Source organism: Pagrus major, chromosome 4 (assembly GCF_040436345.1).
Source record: "Pagrus major chromosome 4, Pma_NU_1.0".
NCBI lineage: Eukaryota > Metazoa > Chordata > Actinopteri > Spariformes > Sparidae > Pagrus > Pagrus major.
In genome coordinates this window covers 457,032-481,211 of record NC_133218.1, presented here as the reverse complement: position 1 = coordinate 481,211, position 24,180 = coordinate 457,032, and the positions used below count along the sequence as shown (strand labels likewise).

Below are 24,180 nucleotides of genomic sequence, written 5' to 3'. Positions count from 1 at the left end.
ATGATGATGATAGTAGGAGCAGGAGCAGCAGGGCCAACAACCATCCATATTAAACGATGAAGCGATTATTTAAGTAGATCTTCATTCATTTTCTTTCGATTTTCCAATCCAATTTTTTAGACACTTGGCTAACAGCTGATAATGTAATGTAATGATGTGGACACAAAAGCCTGTATGAGTCTGTGAATGGATTGAGCAGTCCAGTGCCAGAGTATCAGTGGCTTGAAGCAGAGGTTTTGAAGCCCTCCACTATCATATGTTATTGCTCAGAATACTATTTACAGCATCCCGCATGGATTATATCCTACTTTGCTCTATGTTGTTTATAAGCTGTAACTCCGTCAAGATAGATTTAAGGCAGGGACACAGCAAGGACATGAATCATGAGAGGTGAAATGTCTTCAGTTTAGCTCTGTATGACTTTCAGCCCTTTAATGTTGGGGAATAAAAAAGACAAATTCTCACATGTATCTGAAATACTGACTTGTACCTGTGTGAAGAAGGTTTTGTGTTGGCCCCAGCTAGTCGTTCTGTCAGCACGATATGTTAACAACAATTGACAAGATTTTGAAAAAAATAGCAGACACACAAGTCTTAGTCTAAAGAGTTAATTTAGTGTTGATGTATGCTGTTTCTTTTTTTGTATGTGAAATGTTTGACAAATACTGGATGGATTGCCATGCCACAGACATTCATGTTCCCCTCAAAATGAATTGATGACTAAATTTGGTCATCCGTAGCTTTCCATCTTCAGGTCAAAACCTTTATTTGTCTAAAACTAATAGTAGCAACTATAGTTTTTGTTTAGTGCTAGTTTGCAAATGTTACCTTAGAGCTGCAGCAAATTATTATTTTCATTATTGATTAATCTGTTGATTATTTTCTTGATCAGTGGATTCATTGTTTTGTCTTTTGTCTAAGGTGATGTTTTCAAATGTCTAGTTTTAGATGACTGATAATTCAAAACCCAAAGATATTGTTTTACTCTCATATATGACAAATAAAAGCATCAAATCCTCACATGAGAGAGACAATATATATATAGTTTTTAATTAATTATCAATTCATTGTTTCAGTTTCAAATTAGCTGCTTATCATCCCCATTATTGCAGAGTCAGTGTGAGCATATTAGCATGCCGACGTTAACATTTAGCGCAAAGCATTGCTGTACCTAAGTACAGCCTCACATAGCCACTAGCTTTTTTGTAGACTCTTGGGTCTCACTCAGACCAAATTAAGCATTGCAGCAAAAACACCAGTCCTCCCATTCGTTTGTGTAAGGGTAGTGTGTTCAGGCTGCAGGGGTGTGGACTGTAAGGAGTGCCAGGAAAAACAGCAGCCGCTGCAGCAAAAAGTAGAGACAGAATCAATTTGGTACTAAACCTGATATCTGGCACCAGTTTAAACCACAGCGAAATAATAAGCCTCACTTCCTGGTTATTTATTGACATCTGTGGATGTGGACAATCACTGTATGTACAGTGTGCTAAATTCCAAACTCTACTATGCCGGAGGCATGACCTGCAGATCAGAAGCAGATTCGGATGGGTTGATCGCAGGTTCACCTGATTTGGTCTGATTGAGGCCATAGTCTTGTTTCATTAAAAATGTATGTAATTGTCACTTCTAAGGTTATATCTTTAGTTTTTTATGTTTTTATATAAATGTAATGGAGAAGAATGTCAAACTGGCATGAAGCTGATTGTGAATAATGCAGACATGATCATCTGTCATTGGTATAAGTAACAGGATTTTCACTTTTTAAAGGTTTGCTAAAATTGAGATCAGCGCATCCAAGCCCATCATTCCATTCAGAGAAACAGTTATACGTCCTCCAAAAGTGGACATGGTGAATGAAGACCTGGGCAAGCAGCAGAAAGTAGCCATCATTCACCAGGTGAGTCAACCCCACAGTAACTTAACTGAAGTCCATTTCATATATAAGCAGTTCTTGAAAGCTTCTGTGTTTTCTGTAGCAAGCATTTTGTGTCTTCTAGGTCTTTACCCGGAGATGGTAGACAGGAGATGATGTCTTTACAGTTTTGTTTTGAAGTAATGCGTTTTACATTGCAAGAGAAGAATCATTTGGAGAATTGGGCAGTTACAAGGAGCAGTGGAGCAAGGAGAACATTTGTTTGATTTACTGATAAACTCAAAAATAGTCTGTGTTTATATATGTATGTCTTAAAAGGTGAAAGAAGAGGCCTCTCAGGGCCGTTTGTCTGACACTCTACATGTGGACCCAAGCGGTCTGGTCACCCTCACCACTCCTAACAGATTGGCCAACGTGAGCGTCCGGGCAATCCCGCTACCAAAGGGTAAGACCTGGATACACATCAAAAAGGCTAAAGGTCTCAGAATGCTTTAGACAAACAAGGTTGTTTGTTGTGTCATCCATGTCTAAAGGTAAAAGTTTGCATTGCTGTTCCGACTAACCACACCACTAGGTCCTGCCATCATAGTGAGGGGCAATACACAATGAGTCACACGAACAGTCACAGGCAGTCAATGTCCTTGGATGACTCCTGACCAGGTATAACTACCGGTGTCATCCACGCTATCACTCCCACAGAGTCTTCTTGCAGCTCACAAGATTTCAAGTGACTGAGAACTCTGGCAGTCATCCAGGGGTCATAGAACCATGGTTACATCTGTTTTTTCACCATTCGAAGAAACCCTCTGTACTGAGAAACCATTCCCTCTCAGCTACAGGGCATGACATCTACTGTCCTCAGCATGTGGAATGGTAAGACCTTCAGGAAATTGTTGAGTTCCCTTAGGTCCAGTATTGGGCGAACTCTGCTGCCTTTCTTTTTGACAAAAAAGTAGGTGGAGTAGAACCACCTGGGTTGTGACAGTGGGTCCACCGGTTCAATTGCACCCTTGGCCAGGAGGGCAGATAACTGCTTGGTCAGGGCTAGGATTTTTTCCTGATTGGTAATGATGGTCATTTTGACCCAACTGGAGGCTGGAGACCGACATTGGAATTGAAGCTTGTACCCCTGAGTTAAGATGGACACACAGCAGCTGCTGGGAGAAATAAACAACAGCTGGCCTGAAGGCCTCAGTCCCTGGCCCCCCAGCCTTTGGGGGCCCTTAAGGGGGCAACAGTTAAGCTCAAAGGCCCATGGCTGCCTGGGGGGCAAGTGAGCATGGTTACAATGGAAACAGACCGGCTTCTCTGTGAGCCGCTGATGCCTCTGATGGCTGACTGGGGGCGCTGGGGGCTGGGAGCACAGATGCAGAACCCCTAGGCCTAGTAGGGGGTGGCGTGTCCCTGCACAAACCTGAAAACTGCTGTCTGGTCAGGTAAGCTTGAACCATCCACTCCAGCACCTGCAGAGCAGCTGAGCCAAATAGCTTCCCCCTCAGGCCTCAGATTCTCATCTGGGGAAACTGTAAGGGAAGCGATGGTAGGCTCAATCGCTGGCATGCGGCCAAGGCCAAATTTTGCCACATCCTGCATGGCCGCCAGAGTTCGGGCATCGGATGCTGAGCAGGAGAGAGCCTTAAGCCCTTCAAAGACAGAGATCCCACTATAGCGCTGCAATGAAAGCTTGCCTCTAGACCGCCTTTTTTTATTCACACTGAACTAAGCAGCAATCGCATAAATCAGCTACATTTTATTCATCATACCGGAATTGTGGAACCAAAAGCGGCATGACAGTACACATCATAACGTTGAGATCGGTGGGGTTTTTTTAGCATCTACAAATGTCTCAGCAAACTGTTAATAATTATGTGGATTGTTGTGATTGAGATTCTGACCCACCATGCATCGTGGAAAGTGAAAAAGATAGGGAGTGGAGTTCAGTGAAGATTCGTTTTGGAGGGCTGACTGGGTAGCAGTGACTTTTCCACATTAAATTTTATGATTTTATTTTCTATACAAAAAAGACAGTAAGTACAACAACAGAATAATGGAAGGCGACAAAGACATCCGAGTTAAAGTTTATTGTTCTTTTCCGGGCAGACAGTGACTTTTCCACATATAAATTCAGCATTTTTTCCTCATATAAGATGCCAAAGACACTGCCTGCTATCACATTACTGTTGTTTGGTCTTGTAATGTTGCTTTACTGGGTTTCTTTTATTTTTAACATCTTTTATTTTGAGTGAATGTCGATTCACCTCTGTCACGGCTCTGCTACTACCTCCGCTGGCAGATCACAGGCCTAACAAAAATGTCCCCCATTCCACCTCTGTAACTTTCATACAGACGGCGAGGCAGAATATCAGCGCAATATTCCAGCCTTGAAAAGGCAATGTGAATTGGGCTTTATTACCCAGGAGGAGCGGGAACCAGGCTCGGCGGCATGGGAGGGCCGCTCCTCACCACAGTCATTAAAGAAAGCAGGTGACACTGCTAATGACACAATTTCTTCCTCTGGCACCAGCTCAGGCATGGGTGGAGAGGACGAGCCAGCACCCTCCACACCAGCACCAGGATGCAAGGACAGACTTCATCTGGGCCCGATGAGCAGTTAGCCAATCCATCTTAGAAGACAGCTTGTCAGACTGTAGCCTCCACTGCACGATGCCTGGGTTGGTAATGTTGGGCTGAAATCAATTGCTCTGAGAAGGGGAGGCCTGCATCACCCAGTAGACGCTCCACATGGACCAGCCTAGCAGCCCACACTGCGCAGGGCATGAAGCGGCGATTCATGAACAGGTCCTCTGAAAGGCCCTCCCTCAAATGCTTGAGGCCAAGACAAGAGGGGCAAAGGTCATGTTCGTCTTCAGGTTGAAGAAGAGTCCACTTGTCCAAGGCGAAGCCTGAAAGGCGAATCCACCACTCCAAGGGACAGCTTGTTGCAGCCTTTGGAAGGTGAGCATTCCAAAAACTCCTACCGATGTGATCACTAGACTACACGCAACAAGCTGTCAGTAAACCTAATGTCAAGTGATTTAAATCGGTACTGCTACTGCAGCTGACCTGGGTCAAGGTGATAAGGGGGCTGATCCCCCGGATGACGGCAGTAGTTATACCTGGTCGGGGGTCATCCGAGGTCAGACGTGACTTTGTTGATATAAATCCTCGACCTGTGCGTGCTCAAGACGGAAAATATGCTGTGGTCAGCACTGCCTCTGGCATTCAGGAAGGGTGAAGTAGAACCTGTTTGCTGTGTCGGGAGAGCAGGTTCAGGACCACTGAAATAAAACTATCCACAGAATACTAGATATGATTTGAGAAACCACATTTCTTTACATGAGCAATGAATGAACACTGAAAGTACAGAGTTGTGGAGGGTCTTTATCTTAATGTCACTGTTCCATGAAAACATGTCAATGTTGTTTCTATCCTGTCAGAAGTGACCAATCTGTTGGAGAGTAGCACAGAGCTGATAAGGACTCTGGAGCAGCTTAACATGTCTTTGAGGGAGGGTAAGAGTCTGGACATCAGCCTTAGGACCCTGGAAGCCATCGCTGGACTCAAGGCCCAGCTGGAGAGTCTGCTGCCGGGGAGGAAGTGGAGGAACACTGTGGAGCGTATCTGGTCCTTTGGGCCTCGCAGGTCTGGTTCACATGGAAAATACACCTCTAAGATAGATTTATAGTAACATCGACATGGTTCAGAATAAACATTATATGGACAATAAGAAGAACAGTGTACATTGACCTTTTTTAGCTACATTAAATAAATCCCACCAGAGCCTGCAGGGGTGTAATTCCACCCTTTGCTGATTGACTTTTGTATATTATACTGAGTTTACCATTTCAGCAATTGTAAGATCGTAACAGTCCCTGTAGGTAATCAAACAAGTAGCTGAAAAAAACAAAGCATGATTATTCAGTTCTCTGCCTCAATATATAGGTTGTAAATGAGAAATTAGCTTGGATCTATTGTAAAGGTTAATAACCATGCTGTTGCCCATGGCGTTGAACACAAACACACACACAGAGATATATCACCAATTCTGTAGTTCCCCTCAGCTCTATGGAGCATTTTAGCCTCTTTCAGCTCAGTGCTTCCATTTTATGGACCACAAGTTAACTGTTTTGATTCAGTCTCTCATCAACCTAATTTCCAGCAGCAGGCAGCTGCATTCACTCAAAAAAAAAAAGGCTCGATACACCCACTATAAACAGACTGCCTAGCACCAAACAGAAAATACAGACTAGCCGGTAAACTTAATGAAGCATTTAGCAGCTTTTGAAACAAACATGACTCCGAATTAATGCTTACATCGCTCTGTGTCTGCTTGACCTTTAAATAAGAAATGGTATGCAAAAACATTTGCTATAAGAACTTAAATGATGATAATATGACTGTGCGTGTTGGCCAAGTGGACAAATAATCTTAATTAATGCAACTTTTAAGTATAATTATTCGCACCAATTTTCACTTAAAATTATGGGTCGTGTTTAGAAAATCCTTTATCCTTTGTATGAACACAAATGATTTGTAGTACCTTGTTAAATGGTTGTCACCATGTCACTGTCCTTGCTTCCAGATATGGTCCCAACATTTTGCTGAACGGTGTTGAGGGCTACCAGCGGCCCTCAGTGTGGCAGTGTCTGGCTAGGGAAGACAAAGCTGGTGAGTTTGGAGCTCAGACTATACGGGACTTTGATAACAGCATTATCAGTGGTTTCCAGCTAGCAACTCTGTCAGGGCCCATGTGTGAGGAGCCCCTGATGGGAGTTGGCTTTTCTGTGGAGAGGTGGGACATTCAGTCCTCAGCCTTGTCACAACATCAGGACTCCTTGGAGGAAGACTCCATATCCAGTGAGGCTTTAGTAGACAGCAACATGGAAAGAAGCACAAAGACATCTGCACAGATGGAGGGAATGGTAGCAGGGCTGAGCCAGGCCAGGCGCAGGCCAGAGGCTGCCTCTACAGACTGCTACGGGCCAGTCTCGGGCCAGCTGATCGCTGCCATGAAGGAGGCCTGCCGTCACGCATTCCAGGCTCAGCCCCAGAGACTCATGGCTGCCATGTATACCTGTGAGATCATGGCCACTGCTGAGGTCCTGGGTAAGTGAGCATTGTTCTACAGCTAAGTAGACAGATAAACTCTTCGACAATTGACAGGTATAGTCTGGTTTATCAAGAAGTTTCCTTCAAAATATCAAAATAAAAGTAAATAAAAGATACATTTAATTTAATTGGCTTTGTACAACACAAGATTGTATAACAAGGCTCCACTTGTAGAAAAACAAACTTTTTGAGGAGTTAAGGAGTCTCACAGTCTGAGGAAAGAAGCTGCTCCATAGTCTGGTGGGTTGGCAGTGGATACTGCTGTATCTCTTGCCAGCAAGGTGAACGGGCTGTTGCGGGGGTGGATGTAGTCTTTTATTATACTTTGGGCTCTGCAGATACCTCAACTCACCAATATCACATATACTCTGTAGATGGGTACCAATGATATTGTGAGCGGTTTTAATCACCCATTGTAGAGCCTTTCTGTCGAGGGCCGTGCACAAACCCTGGCAATTTGTGATGTTTCCAGTCAGGATGCTTTCTGTTGCTCCTCTGTAAAAGTTGATGAGAAATTGTTTCCAGAATTTAGCCTTCTTAAGTTTCCTACAGAAAGAAAGTGTTTCTGAGCTTTCTTTACCAGGGTGGAGATGCGTGATCTGTGATGTTGATTCCCAGGAACCTAAAAACTGTTCATTTGCTCCAGCTCAGCTCCACTGAATTTCTCCTCCTCCTTGGTTTTGTTGGCATTAAGCAGTAGATTGTTCTCTGTTCATACACTTTACAACTGAGTTCAGTCATGGGTGTACAACATGAACAGGAGGGGGCTGAGCACACGACCCTGGGGGTCTCTGGTGATAAGCACTAAAGTAGAGGAGATGTAAGGTGTGAGGAGCTGGTATTGAATGCTGAACTGAAATCAACAAACAGTACGTTGATATAGGCATTGTTATTTTCAAGTTGTGTAAAGACTGAGTGGAGAGCAGTGGGGATGGCATCCTCTGTGGATCTCTTGGTTTTGAATGTGAAGCTCGCATTTTTAGCAGCATTCCTGTTTGGAGAATGGGTAATATTCAAGAAAGCTCTGATCCAGTAGATCAGTTCAGGTCAGTTCACCCGGGTCCTGCATGTTCTAGCATCTGATCAGTCCCTGCTGAGTCTCCTAAAGCATTGCTGCTGTATGTGCCCTACTTAATTTGCTTTTGACAGGCAGCTTGAGATCAAACCGAAGACAATTACAGTTAGTTGGATTGCCTCTTACCAACTAGGCACCAGGGCACCCAAAGAGGCAGTTTAGATCTTTCAACATGTCGGGTGGTTTTTCTTTTCTGAAGACCGTGGCCCCACTGTACAGATGTCATTCACACTTGACTGAAATCTGATCACAATGAGAGCCAGACTACCTCTAGATGTGATCTAAGATATGATGGGAATCCAGTAATGTTCTAAATGCATTCATACCTGTGTAAACAAGTTTTTTTCTTGTTTTATTTTTGCTTGTCCAGCTAAGATATCCAGACACGGTTTGTATCTGAGGAAAGAATCCCACTGATTTACCTTAATTATTCTCAAAAAATAAATAATTAATAAATTACTACAGTCATATGTTCTATGTTGGTAATTTCAGCAGCAGAACAGGCCAGACTGCAGATCTCAGTATGGACTAATGCTCCACAACACTCCCTAAATTGTTGTCCTCTGAAAGTCATTAAGATGAAAATGAGGCTTGAAATGCCATTTAACGTGTTGGTAAACAATAGCTCCAGGCTTGTTACTAGCACTTGCAGCTCGCTACACAAAAAATTGCTTTGTCAGCCAAGTCAGAGCAGGCTGATTAAGTGTTAACTGAAAATAAATCTCCTGATTTTTGGTTTTATCTGGCTGTTTGAGACGCACCAATACCTCTGCTAATGGTGATTCTAAACTGTGTCTAATTATATTAGTACTTTACTGGGCTGTGTAGATTTCTGCCATTAGTTTGCATTCATGGACAATCCTTGTTCAAATGGTCTATCCAACACAGATCTTTTGGATTTAAGTCCCTCATGTCTCATGGGAGCAAGTTTCAATTTTAGAAAAATTATCAAGGGGCTACTGCTAATGTTTGCCTATAATCAGTATCAATTTACCTCTAGTCGCACACATCAGAGGCAACTGAGTGCATTTATTTACAATACCTGATACTATTGTAACTATTGTTATGTGATTGCAGATGTGTAATTAGACATTTCTCTAACTCTACCAATATAGGTCCTTTAATCACATGTGAGTAGTTTCATTCAGAAAATAGTCTTGTAGTATATGTGTTGTTTGGCCACACGGAGTGTTTACAGTGTTGTGTTACACACTTGCCCTGGATAATATTTCTCACGTTCAAAGGCCTATTTCTGTTATTACCATCACACTGTGGTATCTAGTGTGTCTAAAAGCAGTGTGTAGGATTTAAGGGGATCTATGCTTGCATTTATGTATAATCGTTGTGTTTTCGTTTCTGAATGAGACTTTTATATCAACAGAGGGAGGGGGTCCTCATTTACTGAGTCCGCCATGTTGCACCACCATGTTTCTACAGTAGCCCAGAATGGACAAAATAAACACTGGCTGTAGAGAGGGGCTTTCATGTTTTTTGCCACCACCATAGGGGAAGGTGAAACAAAGGGTATTCAGTTGGTTGCATTCTACAACCTCACCACTAGAGCCACTAAATCGTACACACTGGACCTTTTAATGAATGTCCATGTGTTAATTCTATGTCTCTCCCCATTCTCAAACCTTGTGTTAAGTATTATTGAAGGGCAATTCCATAGCTGAGGTTTTGTGTGATTTACATTGTGTTAGTCACACATGCACAAGAAACCTTACGAAGAAACCCGATGTAGTATGTACAGAACTGTGTCTACGGTCCACTCTGCTGTCCATGTCCATGTTCTTTTCAAGTTATTTCATGTTATTATGATTTTAGACAGCACGCTGTCAGCGTATAAATCTTTATTGAATCAGTATCAGTCAGGCTATAGTTTGAAACTTAGTCTCCAGTTTGATAACATGTCCTCACCTTGAAAATGATTACTTGAAAACGTCTTCCAGGGAATCTTTTGTGTGTTCTGCTGCATATAAAAACTTTTAAAGCCCAGCATAGTCTGGCCCCTAGTTATATTATGGAGCTACTGACTCACAGTGTTCCAGATCGATACCTAAGATCATCCAACCTACCCTTGCTAGTTGCTCTTAGGTCAAGGCTGGTGATGAAGGGCTACTGGGCTTTTGCCTTCAGAGCCCCTAAACTCTGGGAATATCTAAAATCAGATTAGACAATCAAACACGTTACCTGTTTTTATATCATACCTTAAAACATATTTTTACAGGAAAGCCTTTTTTTGATGGCTAACGGTGCTTTAGTTTCATTTATTATTATTTCTAACTATATTTAGTATGGTTGCCCTGTTCTTAATTTTAATTTATTTAGTTTCATTCATGTATTCTATGAAACTTGTTTTAATCCGTTTCGTCTGTGAATCACTTTGTAACCTTTAGATAAGTGCTATATAAAGAAAATTATTATTATTATTATTATTATTATTATTATTATTATTATCCTTATCCTGGGTGTGTTCTGACCCTGTGTCTCTTCCTGCACCAGGCCGAGTATATGGTGTAATTGGGAAGCGAGAGGGTCGCGTCCTACATGAAGAGATGAAGGAAGGGACAGACATGTTCATTATCAAGGCCATTCTGCCTGTGGCTGAGAGCTTCGGATTTGCCGACGAGATCCGCAAGAGGACCAGCGGATTGGCCAGTCCACAGTTGGTCTTCAGCCACTGGGAGGTAATTATCTTATATATGTATATAATCATGGATATAAACACACACACACACACACACACACACACACACACACACACAAACACACATGTACACACACGTCAAAATACTTGACAATATATTTTGTATATTGTTATGATATGACAGAAGTGTTGTCTTTTCTGGTTTTAAAAGCTGCAAATGTGATGTAATTTTATATATGTACATATATATTTATATGTACATATATATATGGGTCAGTGACATATACACCAGAAAAAAGTGTTTTTTCAAAAACTACAAATAACAGGCATAAAAATGATTGACTTTTGTTCCACTAACTCTCATCTGTATAGAAACATATGTTGTTTTTAGATTTTCAATTGGAATCAGAAGTTATGTGACAATTTGTTGCATTAGTGCCTAAAATCGTCATATGGTGTGACATGGAAATAATTGTATATAAAATGAAAATGGATTATACCTTTCTTAAGTTACTCACTTTATCAAAGTCCTTTATCATAACTAAACTGTGATCCATCATAGTTTTGTGAAAATTAATTAAATTTGTGTATTATTTTCTAAAGCATTGCTCGATGTGAGACCTGTGTCGTCAGTCTTTGAACGTTTTTTCTATTCATTGTGACAAACCTTGCTATAAAATTATAAAAATATTTGTGACTCTTGCTCATACTATTTCCTATGTATTCCATGAACATTTTCACGTTTTATCATCAATAAAGGTATGTTATCTTCACAATTTGGAATGTCACACCAAATGATATAGCGTCACACCATATGATCATGTCGCCATGTGTCAATGCAAACCATGTATGAACCTACCTATTGGTGAGTACTGATCACTCATATGGCAGGAAATATTAATTAGGGTTGAGATGAGATGAGATTCTCTGCATTTCATAACTGCGTTCCTCTTAGTTGCACTGCCTACAGTGTTCTAGTCCAGTGATATTTTAGATATCATGTATTGCCAGGCTTCAAGAAATCTGCCCCAAGGCCTTTTGAATCAACAATGAAGGCACCCTCTAAAACCCTCCCTCAGACCTTCCTATTGGTCAGCGAATGGAAACAGACCGTTGTCGTTTACTTTTCTTTTCTTTGCCTCAGCAACTCCTCTCTCCTCGCAGGGTGTCATTATTTGCCTCAAGCTGACAAAAGAAAAGGGAATGTATGGTTTAAGACGAAGACAAAACATTGTTTAGACTTAAACAGCATTCTAAGGTTTCTGTGAAGGGGTCTGCTGAGTCTGTCTGATAAACTAGAAATCTGTATCACCGAATAAAACTAAACTAAACTAAACACAATCTATTGTGGATAATTACAGCTTTTATGTGATGATGGACCCAAACAAATGTTTGAAAGGACAAAACATACATTGGACTTTGTTATTTATTGTTATATCTGCAGGAAATTACAATTCGTATCATATGGTGTGACAATCTAATCATATGGCGTGACAGGCAGACAGGTCACACCATATGATAAAGAGTCACACCATAGTATGTTTTCTGCATTTAGCACAACCTTGAGTCTTGTAGCTACACATTAACATGCTGACAAGATGCTAGCTGTGACAAAGCAACATAGATTTACATGTAATCATGACAAAAAATATAAAATTTCTTTTGCATTTCTATGAAAAATGTGTCACACCAAAAGACATCCGGAAGTGGGACTTTTGTCAGAGTGCCAACAAAATCTGATTTATTGAAAATATAAAAATGATAACTCACCTCAGAAACCTGTCATTGTCTGGTATTGATAGTACTGAACAACCTTGCTGAAGAAGGACCTCTCATTCCCAAGGATGTCAAAACAGTTGCCCGTTGAATTATCCCAAAATGGTGTCACACCATGTGATTGTGATTTGTGGGACAAAATCTTTTTGATCAGGACTGACTCAAAACATTATGCTTGGACTTTGAAAAGAGTAGGCTCACAAATAGACATCTGTCTTATTTTTCTGTATTGTTTTGAGAATTTTTGCATTTATTTTTCTTAGCTTTATTCAAGTTCTTACTTTGAGGAACGAGTGTCGGACAGTCACACGACATGAGTTTTGTTGTGTTTGGTTGAAAATTCTGAAAAAATGAGTGATGAACTGTTTAAATGTTGAGTATGTTCACATAAAGCATAATCTTCTGCACAATATTGAGAGGGTTTTTGACAAAAATATTTTATATTTATACACGTTTGACACTGAAGACAGCAAAATTGCCATGTCACGTCACACACCCATATGTACATAACGGAGATAGTGACCTGTAGTTTCCCCGATAAATACACAGATTTCTTTGGCTGTTGCAATCCCTTCTGACCAGCCCGCTGGTATAATCCACTTGGATTATACTCCTCCTCTGAAACCTCTCAATGCTGCCAGAGTGTCTCTGGGTGAGAAAGAGCGGACAGGTGGAATGTCTGAAGGGCAGGCTGCCCTTCAATGAGCAGCCCGGGGGAAAACGCTGGCTTGCCAAAACCAAGTCACTCAAGCAGGATTGCATGGAGCAGCAGCCCTCCCCGCAGACTGACCTCTGCCTGTCCGCTCTCTCTAGCCCAGAGACACAGCCGTTAGCCAAAGGAGTCGGTGTGTTTAAAGGGGAAAGTCAGCTGGCAATCTGCTCACCACCGCCAGCAATGCAGACACAAGAGCGCACATGTATAAATGCTCCCTATGGCGAAGGCCACTTCTGTAGGTTAGGGCGTCGGCTCTGTGAGCCTATGTGCATCCATAAATCAGTCTTTATTATAACACCAGAAACCATGCTTTGTTGGTGGATGACATACAAGTCCCACATTCTACTCTAGTCCATTCCATTTAAGCCACAGCTTAATTGTTTTTAAGTTTAACCCTCTGAGGTCCAGGATATGATTGGCCGTTTTTGACTACTTTTGATTTTACCTTTATATTTAACCTTAAACACTGTTTACTTTGCCTTGTTTGGTGTCATTTTTTTCAGCACAACCTCACATGTGTGACTTCACAGTTATTTTTTTCATTTTGACATAAAATCACACAAAAAACATAAAATCCGAGTAGGAAAAAGTTTGATTTTTTACTGTGAAAACCACAAACATGTTTAACAAACCATTTTTATAACTTAGAATGCAAATATAAATTGTTGTTTGCTAAATTCGTACATACGTTTTTGAAATTTACAAAGTTATATACAACTATTTACATTAAAATGCAGGCAATGCCTCAGGCGTTTTTTGTACAACTATTTACAACCATTTACAAAACAACCAGGTGTCACAATAAAATGCCACACAAATTATTTGTGCCTCTCCAAAAAACAGTGCCTGTCAACCACAAGACAGAGAGGCACATCACAGACCTGACACTTCCATGGTGTCACCAAAACAAAAGATGGGTCACCCACTTCATCGTCAAAGTACTCACTCTCTGGCTCAGACTGGCTCTGTGTCTCCCTCAGCTCCTCCCAGCTCAGAGAAGAGCTGCACTACCCGCTCCACTTTCAGTAGTCGCAAAAGAAAAAACGACTACACTACACACTACACTACACACTAACTATACACTCCAAACACGCTACATGTCACAAATCTCTCAAATCTCAAAACTCGCTATCGCTAGCTGCTTGATATCGCTGTCTCTCTTTCGCTGCCGTCCCTCCGACAACTTTCCCCTGTTCCTCAGCAACCAGATGCCATTTTTTGATTGGTTGATGTGGTGCATGTTTCCACCAATAGGAAAAATAGGCTTAGCCATGTTTTTTTGCTTGCAAGCACTTTCACTTGCAAGCACTTTCCTGAGAATAGCCTGTTTTTACCGTTTCTTCCTGCACCAAACACACACCAAATGTGACAACAATATTCAGGAAAAAGCATGGCGTGAATTATTTATCATAACTCTGTTTTTTACTTGGCCTATCAACAACATTTAAAAACTGATATATAGTTTGAAGTCTGCACTTTCGACACAAGTTGGAATGGAGACTCAGCGAGGCTGCCTCTTGCTGCTACGTCATCTTAAATCGGTCATGTGAGCAAAGGTCAGCAAAGATCATGAATATACCAAAACACACTGGAGTGGGGCTTCAAAAACGCCCAGATTGAACTGTTGACAGGAGCACCAGTTTTGCAATTTATGCAGCAGGGAATTTTCATACCATTGTAGTACTTCAAGCTTAAAATATCACCTCAATTACAAAGCTTGTAATCAATTACAAGCTTTGTAATTAATGTAATTATAATTACATTATATATATATATATATAAATTTATATATATACAAAATCTGATAGATTTTGTTGCTAATCTTTCTATTTCTTTTGTTGATGACTACTTTCTTATTTAACGTTTGCTCAGAGATATATATCTATTTTAAATGAACACAAATTGAACACACAGCTGAGCTTGTTATATAGGACTGTGGGTCAATGGGGCTGTCTGGTTAATGAGATGGTTCCCTCAAGGGAGTAGGGATCAAAGCTGTGATAGACAATATGTGTGTTAGACCATTATACCTACCGCTTGTCTGGCTCGAGCCGCAGCACCCACACACACAGTCACACACGCTTCTGAATGTTCTGCGGGCCATATGGACAGTGTCAGTTGGGGTAATGGGTCAAGTTGTCTGTAAAGAGAGAGATGATTCTCCGCTGTTTTTTTTCGTGATCAATTATTTTTTATTTTCAAAATAGAAGAGCATGACACAATTCAAAGACAGTAATACAACAAGTAGTATCCACTTCCCTCTACCCACCCCTCCAGAATACCCCCCCAGAATAGCGACAACCCCCCTCCCTCAGTGTCCCAACACGATCTTCTACGTTACATACAGTACAAATAGTGATACAGCACATAGTACATCGGTCATATCAGTGTCCTATAGGCCAAAGTAAGTGCACAGAAATAAACAAGAAATTACAAAAATTACAAATAAAGACATATTTCTCAACTCAGTAAATCTTTAACCACTGCCACCACTTGCTCCAGACAACTCCATGTAGAGTATGCTCAAAAATGATTGTAGCCACTGGGTGCGTGTGAGTGCGTGGGGGGGCTTCCAGCGCAAGGCCAGCATTCTCTTAGCTGCAGTCGCTACGCTAATAGAGTGCGGGTCCGAGTAGAGGACAGGTTCAATGATGAGGTGTCATTTAGAAGCAGTATTTTAGGAGAACACGGTATGTCTACCTCCAATAGATCTGATAAAGTGGAAGATACTAATTTCCAAAAGGATGCCACATCAGGACATTCCCAGTACATATGTAAGAATGATCCCACACGACCCAGAGAGCATAGATTACAAACAGGCAAATGTATGAGCTTCATGAAGTATCTCTTTTTTGGCGTTAGATACACTCTATGTATGAGTTTGAAGTGTATAAGTTTATGATTAAGGTTCTTTGATGTTTCATCTAAATTGTTCCAGACAGTCAACCGACATATTTCGCCACTGGGTAGATCAAGGTCACCGGTCCACACTTGATGAACAGCCAGAGGTCCACAAGAGGATGCTAGTAAAAAAGAGTAAAGAGCAGAAACCAGGCCTCTCGACCTTACTCCTACATCTAACAACGTGTGTAACTTGTGAGTGGGGAGGGGAGTACCCCAGGGCATACCGTACGCTCGCATCGCAGATCTTAGGTGCAAATAGAGGAAAAAAGATGTACCTGGTATATCATAAGTAGCTCGCAGATCAGTAAACAACCTCAGACCCCCATCATCACAGATATCAGACAAGACGTTAACCCCTCTCTCAGATTCTCCACTGTTGTACAACCACATGCAAGTATATTTTCACTGTGATTTGAATGTCTTAAGTTCTCATTTTAAATCCTGCTTGTGCTTTATAGTTAAAGAGACAAGCTGATACAGCAATGATGATGGTGAAATGAGAAAACCACCATGACAGGATACTGTCTTTGTACAGTCTGAATAGCCCTGCAGTAGATTCTGCCTTTGTAAAAACATTTAACAGATCTCTTTTATCAGTTGTTTTGGACTAATGTTTGACCACACATATTTACATAAATAAGCACACAAGTGTTGCACTAGTTGTTCTTCTGCTGCATTTATGACTGAAAGCCATTCAGGGTGTGTTTTCTGCTCCCACCCAGAGAGCAAAATTGTACCAGACACGTTCTTCCGGCCCACATACCGCGTGGAATGATGGCACTTGGGCGGTCCACTACTGTTTGCCAGATCTGACTACAGTTTATTTCTATTCTGGTGGGCTGGATCTTGCCAGTTGGGACAGTTCTAGTTTATTCGGTTTGCTGTTGGCTAACATGTGTTCATGGTATGGCCTGCTTGTGGCTCAGATCTGGAAAACAGGACTGGACCGCCCAAGTGCCATCATTCTACCCAGTATGTGGGCCGGATGAACGTGTCTGGTGTGGGCCAGATTATCGAAATATATAATGCCATTGTTTTAATTGGTAATGATAACATTCTCTCACAAAACTCCAAACTGGTGAGAATTTGGAGCACTGAATAGGTGGGACAGGGTAAAAAACACGAGCAAGGAATGCAGACAAGTTGTAAACAAGCCAACATTTAACAATTTAGCTACAACTTTAGTTGGAGACAAAAGTGAGTGCATCAATAATGTTGCTAATAATCCCTTATTGTACAGGAAAACATGAATAAATGCACATGAATGCACACAGCTAGGTACAAGGTATGAGAACCATGTTGTCACAATTGCACTACAATTTGTTCTGTAGCTTAACTTGCTCCATCTGAGTACTTCATTACACAGTCTGTGTCATTAGCACAAGTTTTCAAAATGTTCCTTCTTACACAACATATTTGGTAAATCATTGGAGGAAATGTAATCCTCACAACAGAAGTGAAGTTGTTCTTCCTGACAAATACAGTATAAGGTCAAACAAGGCCTTGTGAGAAGTAATGACAATGCCGCTTGACAACATGGAAATTCAATACACCTCTTCATCATCTCACCTATTCACACGCACATTCATGCACTAAAAGTAGAGACTTGTCGTGTTTTTTTTATTAACTATTTACATTACCGAATGCATGCATAAAATGGAAATACATATCACAATGCGTATTGCTGTGTTGTATTTCACTTTATTTCTTTGTTGAGATGGGAGACAGAGTCCACAGTCCTTGTTTGGAGCGAAAATACATTGTATAAAATAGAGTTCACCGTGAAAGTTTATTTTTAACCTCTTAAGCAGTACTTTTCAAGTCATAGTGACTATACATCAACAACCTTGCCTTGGGTTCAAAGGATTACGTTTAGTGTAATGCCTGAATGACTTGTGTTTAACATGATATTTTTAAAGATGCTTATCAAATAAATGCATTTTGAGAACATTGTCCAGAGAATATAAGTCTAAAAATGTTGCCTTCACATTTTAGTGTTAACATGGACAACAGCTTTTGGAACACAATGACAGAATATTTGTTAGGGGCTCCTTTTGTGTAAACTCGACAGGGAATTTTCTCATTATTTCATATTAAATCTCACTGTAACAATACAATTATGAGAGACTATCAGTATCATCACTCTTAACATACTATGAATGAGTTCTTGGTCTAAAACTGAAAACAAAAACACAATAAAACAACATGTAGCTGCCATAGAGTCTGTTGAGCGCCAGTCCTTTGCATGTGTACCATGACCTTCTTATTTTTCAAAATTTTAACAATCTTGTAGCACCTCACAACACCCCACCCCCACTCCAAACCCACCCTTAGTCCATTTCACATTGTCTTGCAGCCATTGTCTTTGCCTCATTAAAAGCTGTCCATCTGATTCCATTTATGTGCAGACGCTTCCTCACAAAGAGTTTGTCCTTAACCCCCCACGGTCCACAAGCCCTCTCAGCTTCAGGACTCGCCTGCTGCTTAGTGCTGATGTCAACGTTCCTACTAACAGCGATTTGATATGGCCAGGATATTGGATTAACATATGAATGAGCACAGAGGCAGAGAAAGCAGATTTTGAGAGCTGTATTGTTGTGTAACTGGAGAGCTAGTGGCTCCTGTTGGGACGTTTACATTAGATTTCCATCAGAATGGAGCTTTTGTTCTGCTGCAGAGTGAGAATTGTGTGAATAAGTCTTGTATTGATCAGCCAAAGCATCTGTCTGACAGTTAAGCTACCATGTGTCTGTGTGTGTGTAGAAATGTTGTGTGAGTTGTGTGTTGTTGATTTTGTAGGCCTACTTATTTGTAGAGCCTGAGCAATAAATCAGCATGGATAGTATTTTCTCAGGAGGAAGAGCCGGTCGTCTGCCAATCAAAGTATCCTTCGGCAAGATATTGAACATCAAATGGACCCAGGTGGCTGTTCCATCAATGTGTGTGTAAATGGCTGAGCATTGAAATATTGTGGGGCACATTAGTTAGGAAGTGTTGTACAGTTTTGCTCCTGATGAGCAGGTGGCATCTTGCATGGCAGCCTTTGCAATCGGTGTATGACTGTGTGTGTAAATGGGTGAATGTGACAAGTGTTTTGAAGTGCTTTGAGTGGTTGGTAGACCAGACGAGGGCTATATACTGTAAATTCAAGTCCATATGCCATTTACCAATCACCTACACTACACTGTAATTCTCATTTTGATTTTTGCACATTTTTGTGTTAGACATCTCTTTCTGACACTGGTTGTTACATAACTACTTATTCAACTGGTGTCTGCCATCCACCAACGTTAATTCAGTCAGCCAGTCAGTCAAACATTTGACTGTTGCAGGATGCCCCATCCCTCCAAACCCCCCACTGGATCCCATTGTGCTCCAGCATATGCTGCTCACATGTGGTGGGTGTATGTGTTTGGTTGGTGTGTGTTGTCTCCTGTAATCCGCTTATTGTTGGAGTTCACTCTCTGCCATCTGTCCCAGTGTAACCATAGCCAGGTGCAGGACCGTGCTGCCTGTTCTCAACTGTAACTGTTCTTAATGTGTGTGAATGTGTGGACTTCTTCCACTTGCTGGTGTGTGTGTGTGTGTGTGTGTGTGTGTGTGTGTGTGTGTGTGTGTGTGTGTGTGCGCGCGTGCATGTGCGTGTGTTTTTGGCGCGTGTGTGCATTTGTTTAGTATTTAGTAGTGCTGATGAAACTAATTAATTAATCGATAAGTTGATCAACAGAACATCCCTCAACCCTCACTGCATATTCTGTTTTCACTATTGATTTCTACCAGGACTGTCAATCAAGGCTTTTATCAGTCCTTCCAGAAAAAAATAGTTTTTTTGTGATTGTTGCGGGCAAAAATCCTTGATTATGCGGCACGTTTTCTTAAAAAATGCGATGGAATATGCGGGATATTTATACAATTTTATGCGATGAAATTGCAGGAATTTGCAAAAATTGCGGGAACTTGCAAAAACTGCTGTTTGATGAATAAGAAAAAAAAAAAGTGATTCCCCCAACACTCTGTTACTAGGCTCACTAGGCTACTACCTTAATGTAAAGAGTCATTTCTAATGACTCCCTATGATAAGCAAGCATACTACATCACAGAAAGTGCTGGGAATAATTAAGTTCTCAGCTTTCCGATGAAGTCACTTCATAACGTTCCCAAGGCAACAGGAGGAAAATGGCTGCTCTTGTGTGAAATAAATGCAGGGATTATGAAATCATGCAAGCCCCGCATATTTCACGCATATTTTGCGCATTTTGCGCGGAAATCGGCGATTTATGCGGCCAAAGTGCAGCGTCTTTGATAAAAATGCGGCCCCAGCATAAATGTGCGGACTTTGGCTGATTATGCGTTGAATTATGCGATCACCTAATCGCGTTTTTCTGGAGGGACTGTTTTATTTTGACTCAGACTTTTTTTGAAGGTGGCGTTCAAATACAAATCATGTTTGATTATTTGATTAATTCAGGTACATAAAATATTATGCATGGACACAAAAAAGACAACACCCACCCCAGCCACAGTTACTGCTATCTGGCAAAAGATACAGAAGTATCTGCTGCCATACCATCAGACTACAGAGCAGCTTCCTATGATTAATTAATCAAAATTAATGTGTTATTTTGACAACCGTAATTATGTTAACAGCTACATTTTCAGATAAAATCACAGAGTATAAATGGCAGTAAAAGATGAAATAAAATAATGCAGTAAATGAACAAGCCTGGACAATGTCTTACAACTTCTGGTCAGCCAGGCCCACTTTTGGTATGATACAAGCACAGATATTTTTGTAAAAAAAATGTGTATACAGTATATATAAACAGATAGAGATAGTAGCTTTGCATTATAGCTCTAGAAGGGAAAATAAATATGTGGGTCACGTGGTTAAACTTGAGTACAATCAACCAAAAGGACCATGCATACATGTTAAATGTTGTCTTATAACATTAAATACAATCACATTTCTATCCCTTTCCTCCTCTCTGTGTCCCAGGTGATCAGCAGTGATCCATTCTGGGTTCCCACCACTGAGGAAGAATACCTGCACTTCGGGGAGAAAGCTGACTCCGCCAATCAGGCCCTCAAATACATGAATGCTGTCCGCCGCCGCAAAGGCCTCTATGTGGAGGAGAAGATTGTGGAGCATGCAGAGAAGCAAAGAACACTCAGCAAGAACAAGTAGAAAAGGAAACACATAGAAGATACCTCCTTTAGCAGCTCCTCCTGTCAGGCTGTGAGACACGGCTGACGTCCTTTATCCAGGACTGCAGACATATACTGAATACCATGACTGTGCTCTTCCATCAGTGACATTCATGATTATTTGCAGAGTGATAGATGAACTACAGTCTGGCTTTTCATTCAGCAGTCTTTACTTCTTTGCTTATTAGCTTGTGCAACAAAATAGATTTCATAATACACCAATTTGGATTCTTGTTTAGTTAAATGACATACATTTTGAGAATAAAGTATCATAAAGTCTGCTGTCTTTTTTATAGATCATATTGTTTTTAATGCAAGTATATATTCTCATATAAAGATACAGTGTGCAGTAAATTCTAGCCAATCAAATGGCCATATTTAATAGTAAATGAAAAATGTGTTGCAATTTGGATATGGGCATTATATGTCATCGATTTACTGATATACTATTGTATGACATGGCTGAAATTATCATCACAATTAAGGTACATTACTGTACATATTACAGTGTTAACTGATTGATATGTTATCTATATATTATAAGACAATCAGGTCAAAATGCTTTTCATTGACGGAAACATCAAATCCCAAACACAGTGCGCAGGTTCCTCCTTACATGTGTTATGGCCACTGTGGGGAAGAGGAATTGAGATTTTGAAGTTCTAATTTTGAGGAAAGAATAGGGTTGTTATAAGAATGAAATAATTTTACAAGAACTAAGTCATGATATTGTGAGCTGAAGACTACTATCATTTCAACAGAGACATGAAGCAATTTGGGCCGTTGTGGTTTGATCTCTGTGCTCTTTTGGGTGCATTTTTATTTTATGTGTCTATAATTTGTTGATCATTTTTAGTAATTATCAATTAATTAATTAGTAAGTGTTTTGGGAATGTAATTTGGTACTAATCATAGGGAAAACGGACTTCCAAGAAACTACACTTGAGTGCGAGTGCCCTTCTCTTAATAATGTTTTTTAATCAGCAGGTCAGCTAAACATGTAATAATGTAAAATGTGTCTAGGCAAGTATAAAATCTAACATATAAGATTCATAAAAGTTTTAAAAAATTTATAAAAAATAAAAAAATGTATAAAGTTTACAGTGTTAAAGAAATTATTCCCATTTTGACTTTTACCACATGACATAAGTTTGTTCTGACCCATAAATAAAATGGTTGCTGTTTAGAGGAACCAGTCTCCCTTGTGCCTCTGCAGATATTTCAAAACATGACTGGATATGGTAAATGGACTGTACTCATAGCACTTTTCTAGTTTATCAACCATTTAAAGTCATTTACAACACGAGTCAGTATTTACTTGTGGCAGAGGCTACCATACAAGGTGCCACCTGCTCATCAGGAGCAATAACAACTCATACAAACACACTTTCACAGATGGAAGAGCTACTGGGAGCAAATTTGGGCCCAAGGAAACTTCAACATATAGACTGCAGGGGCCAAGGATCAACCCTCCGATTGGTGGACGACCACTTTACCTCCTTGACCACAGCCACCACTCAAATCAGGGTTTTGCTTGCATTTTGGGTCAGTTTCATAAGATCTGTGATAACAAGATGCTTATGAGTAGAACCTTTAACTTCTTTCACACATGCAAGCTGACAGACGGCTCTAAATGGAATTTTCACACACGTTCATTGCAACTTTTTCATGTAAAAATACAATTTTTTATTAAAATACCCTTTTCCCAAAATAAAACCTATAAATCATTAATATTATGACATTTTCTCACATCATGGCTTTATTTTAATAACACTACATCCATTTTCTCAAAATAGTTGTACCCTCAAAATATTTAGAATATAGCAAAAGAAAATGTAATTATGGATTTTAAAAAAATCCATACTTTCAGGTTTTCAGTGTAATGTGTTGAGTATCTATCAAAAGTGTCTGATTTGACACATCACTTTGTAATGTACCATAGAGGATGCTGATGTCATTTCTCATTTGTACTGAATTGCTTCATCAAATGAACTGAAAATACAACGAGTGTAAAAGAAAATGAGAACTTCATGTGGATTTCAAATGATGTAAATACCCAAATAAATGTATTTTGGAGTGATATTGATACTGACTGATACTCTAGCAACAGCATAGCCTATGTGCTGAAATGTCGGGGGAGGTAAATGGTTTTCATGGCCACAGTGTGCTTTTCAGTGCTCTATTTTTCTTTTAATGCAATCAAACATCACACCACTGTCTGATGTATTCACGTGTTAGGCCTTTGAAAGGCCTGCAAATAGCCTTGTCCTGTTGTCAGGCCCATGCTCCTCTGCTGCCAGTTTATAGCCCCAGCCCTGCATGTCCACTGACTGCTAATGGCTGACTCCTCCTGTGAGACCCCGGCTAATGCAGCGCAAGGCACAGGCTCGTTTTGCATCACAGAGTCAGCTACAGCCATGCATAATTGAAGAGCTCTTTTTCTTCCCCCCCCCCCCCCCAAACACCCTACTCCTGCTTTTTTCAATTTAATTAAGCAGACCCCTGGAGAGGGCTTTTTAATTTGGAAAATACAAATATAGTGAAAACTGGGAAATTACTAATTTCATTTCAGGGAGGTAAGGCCACCACGATCAGCTCTCTGCTAGCAACTAGTGCTGTTCACACAGTAATAAAATAATGTCAAGCTGACTTTTGTATCTATATGTACTGATGTTTTCCTGAAAAATGACTTATGGTTCTCATAGTTTCACTGAACTCAGCACAAAATAATGAGGATTCTGTTGTCACCTCCAGCTCTCAGCACTCCTAACATGCAATAAGCAGCAACCTCATGGACATGGGATGGGAAAAAGAAGACACCAGTGGATAACAGAAAGATGAGTAGTCTCTGTTGAGTGCTGACTTTTCTCTCA

At 40.5% G+C, this 24,180-nt stretch overlaps 1 protein-coding gene across 1 annotated transcript in view; it reads left to right on the top strand.

Moving 5' to 3' along the window:
• The window catches only part of LOC140994621 (elongation factor-like GTPase 1), a 35,165-nt gene extending 13,579 nt beyond the window's left edge, over positions 1 to 21,586 (top strand). Inside the window, exons 2-7 of the mRNA XM_073464348.1 lie at positions 1,768 to 1,897; positions 2,192 to 2,318; positions 5,311 to 5,515; positions 6,456 to 6,979; positions 10,563 to 10,747; positions 21,099 to 21,586. Of these exons, the coding sequence (XP_073320449.1) occupies positions 1,768 to 1,897; positions 2,192 to 2,318; positions 5,311 to 5,515; positions 6,456 to 6,979; positions 10,563 to 10,747; positions 21,099 to 21,287 (1,360 nt within the window). The 3' untranslated portion in view covers positions 21,288 to 21,586. The remainder of the gene's footprint in view (positions 1 to 1,767; positions 1,898 to 2,191; positions 2,319 to 5,310; positions 5,516 to 6,455; positions 6,980 to 10,562; positions 10,748 to 21,098) is intronic.
• The last annotated feature ends 2,594 nt before the right edge of the window (positions 21,587 to 24,180 follow it).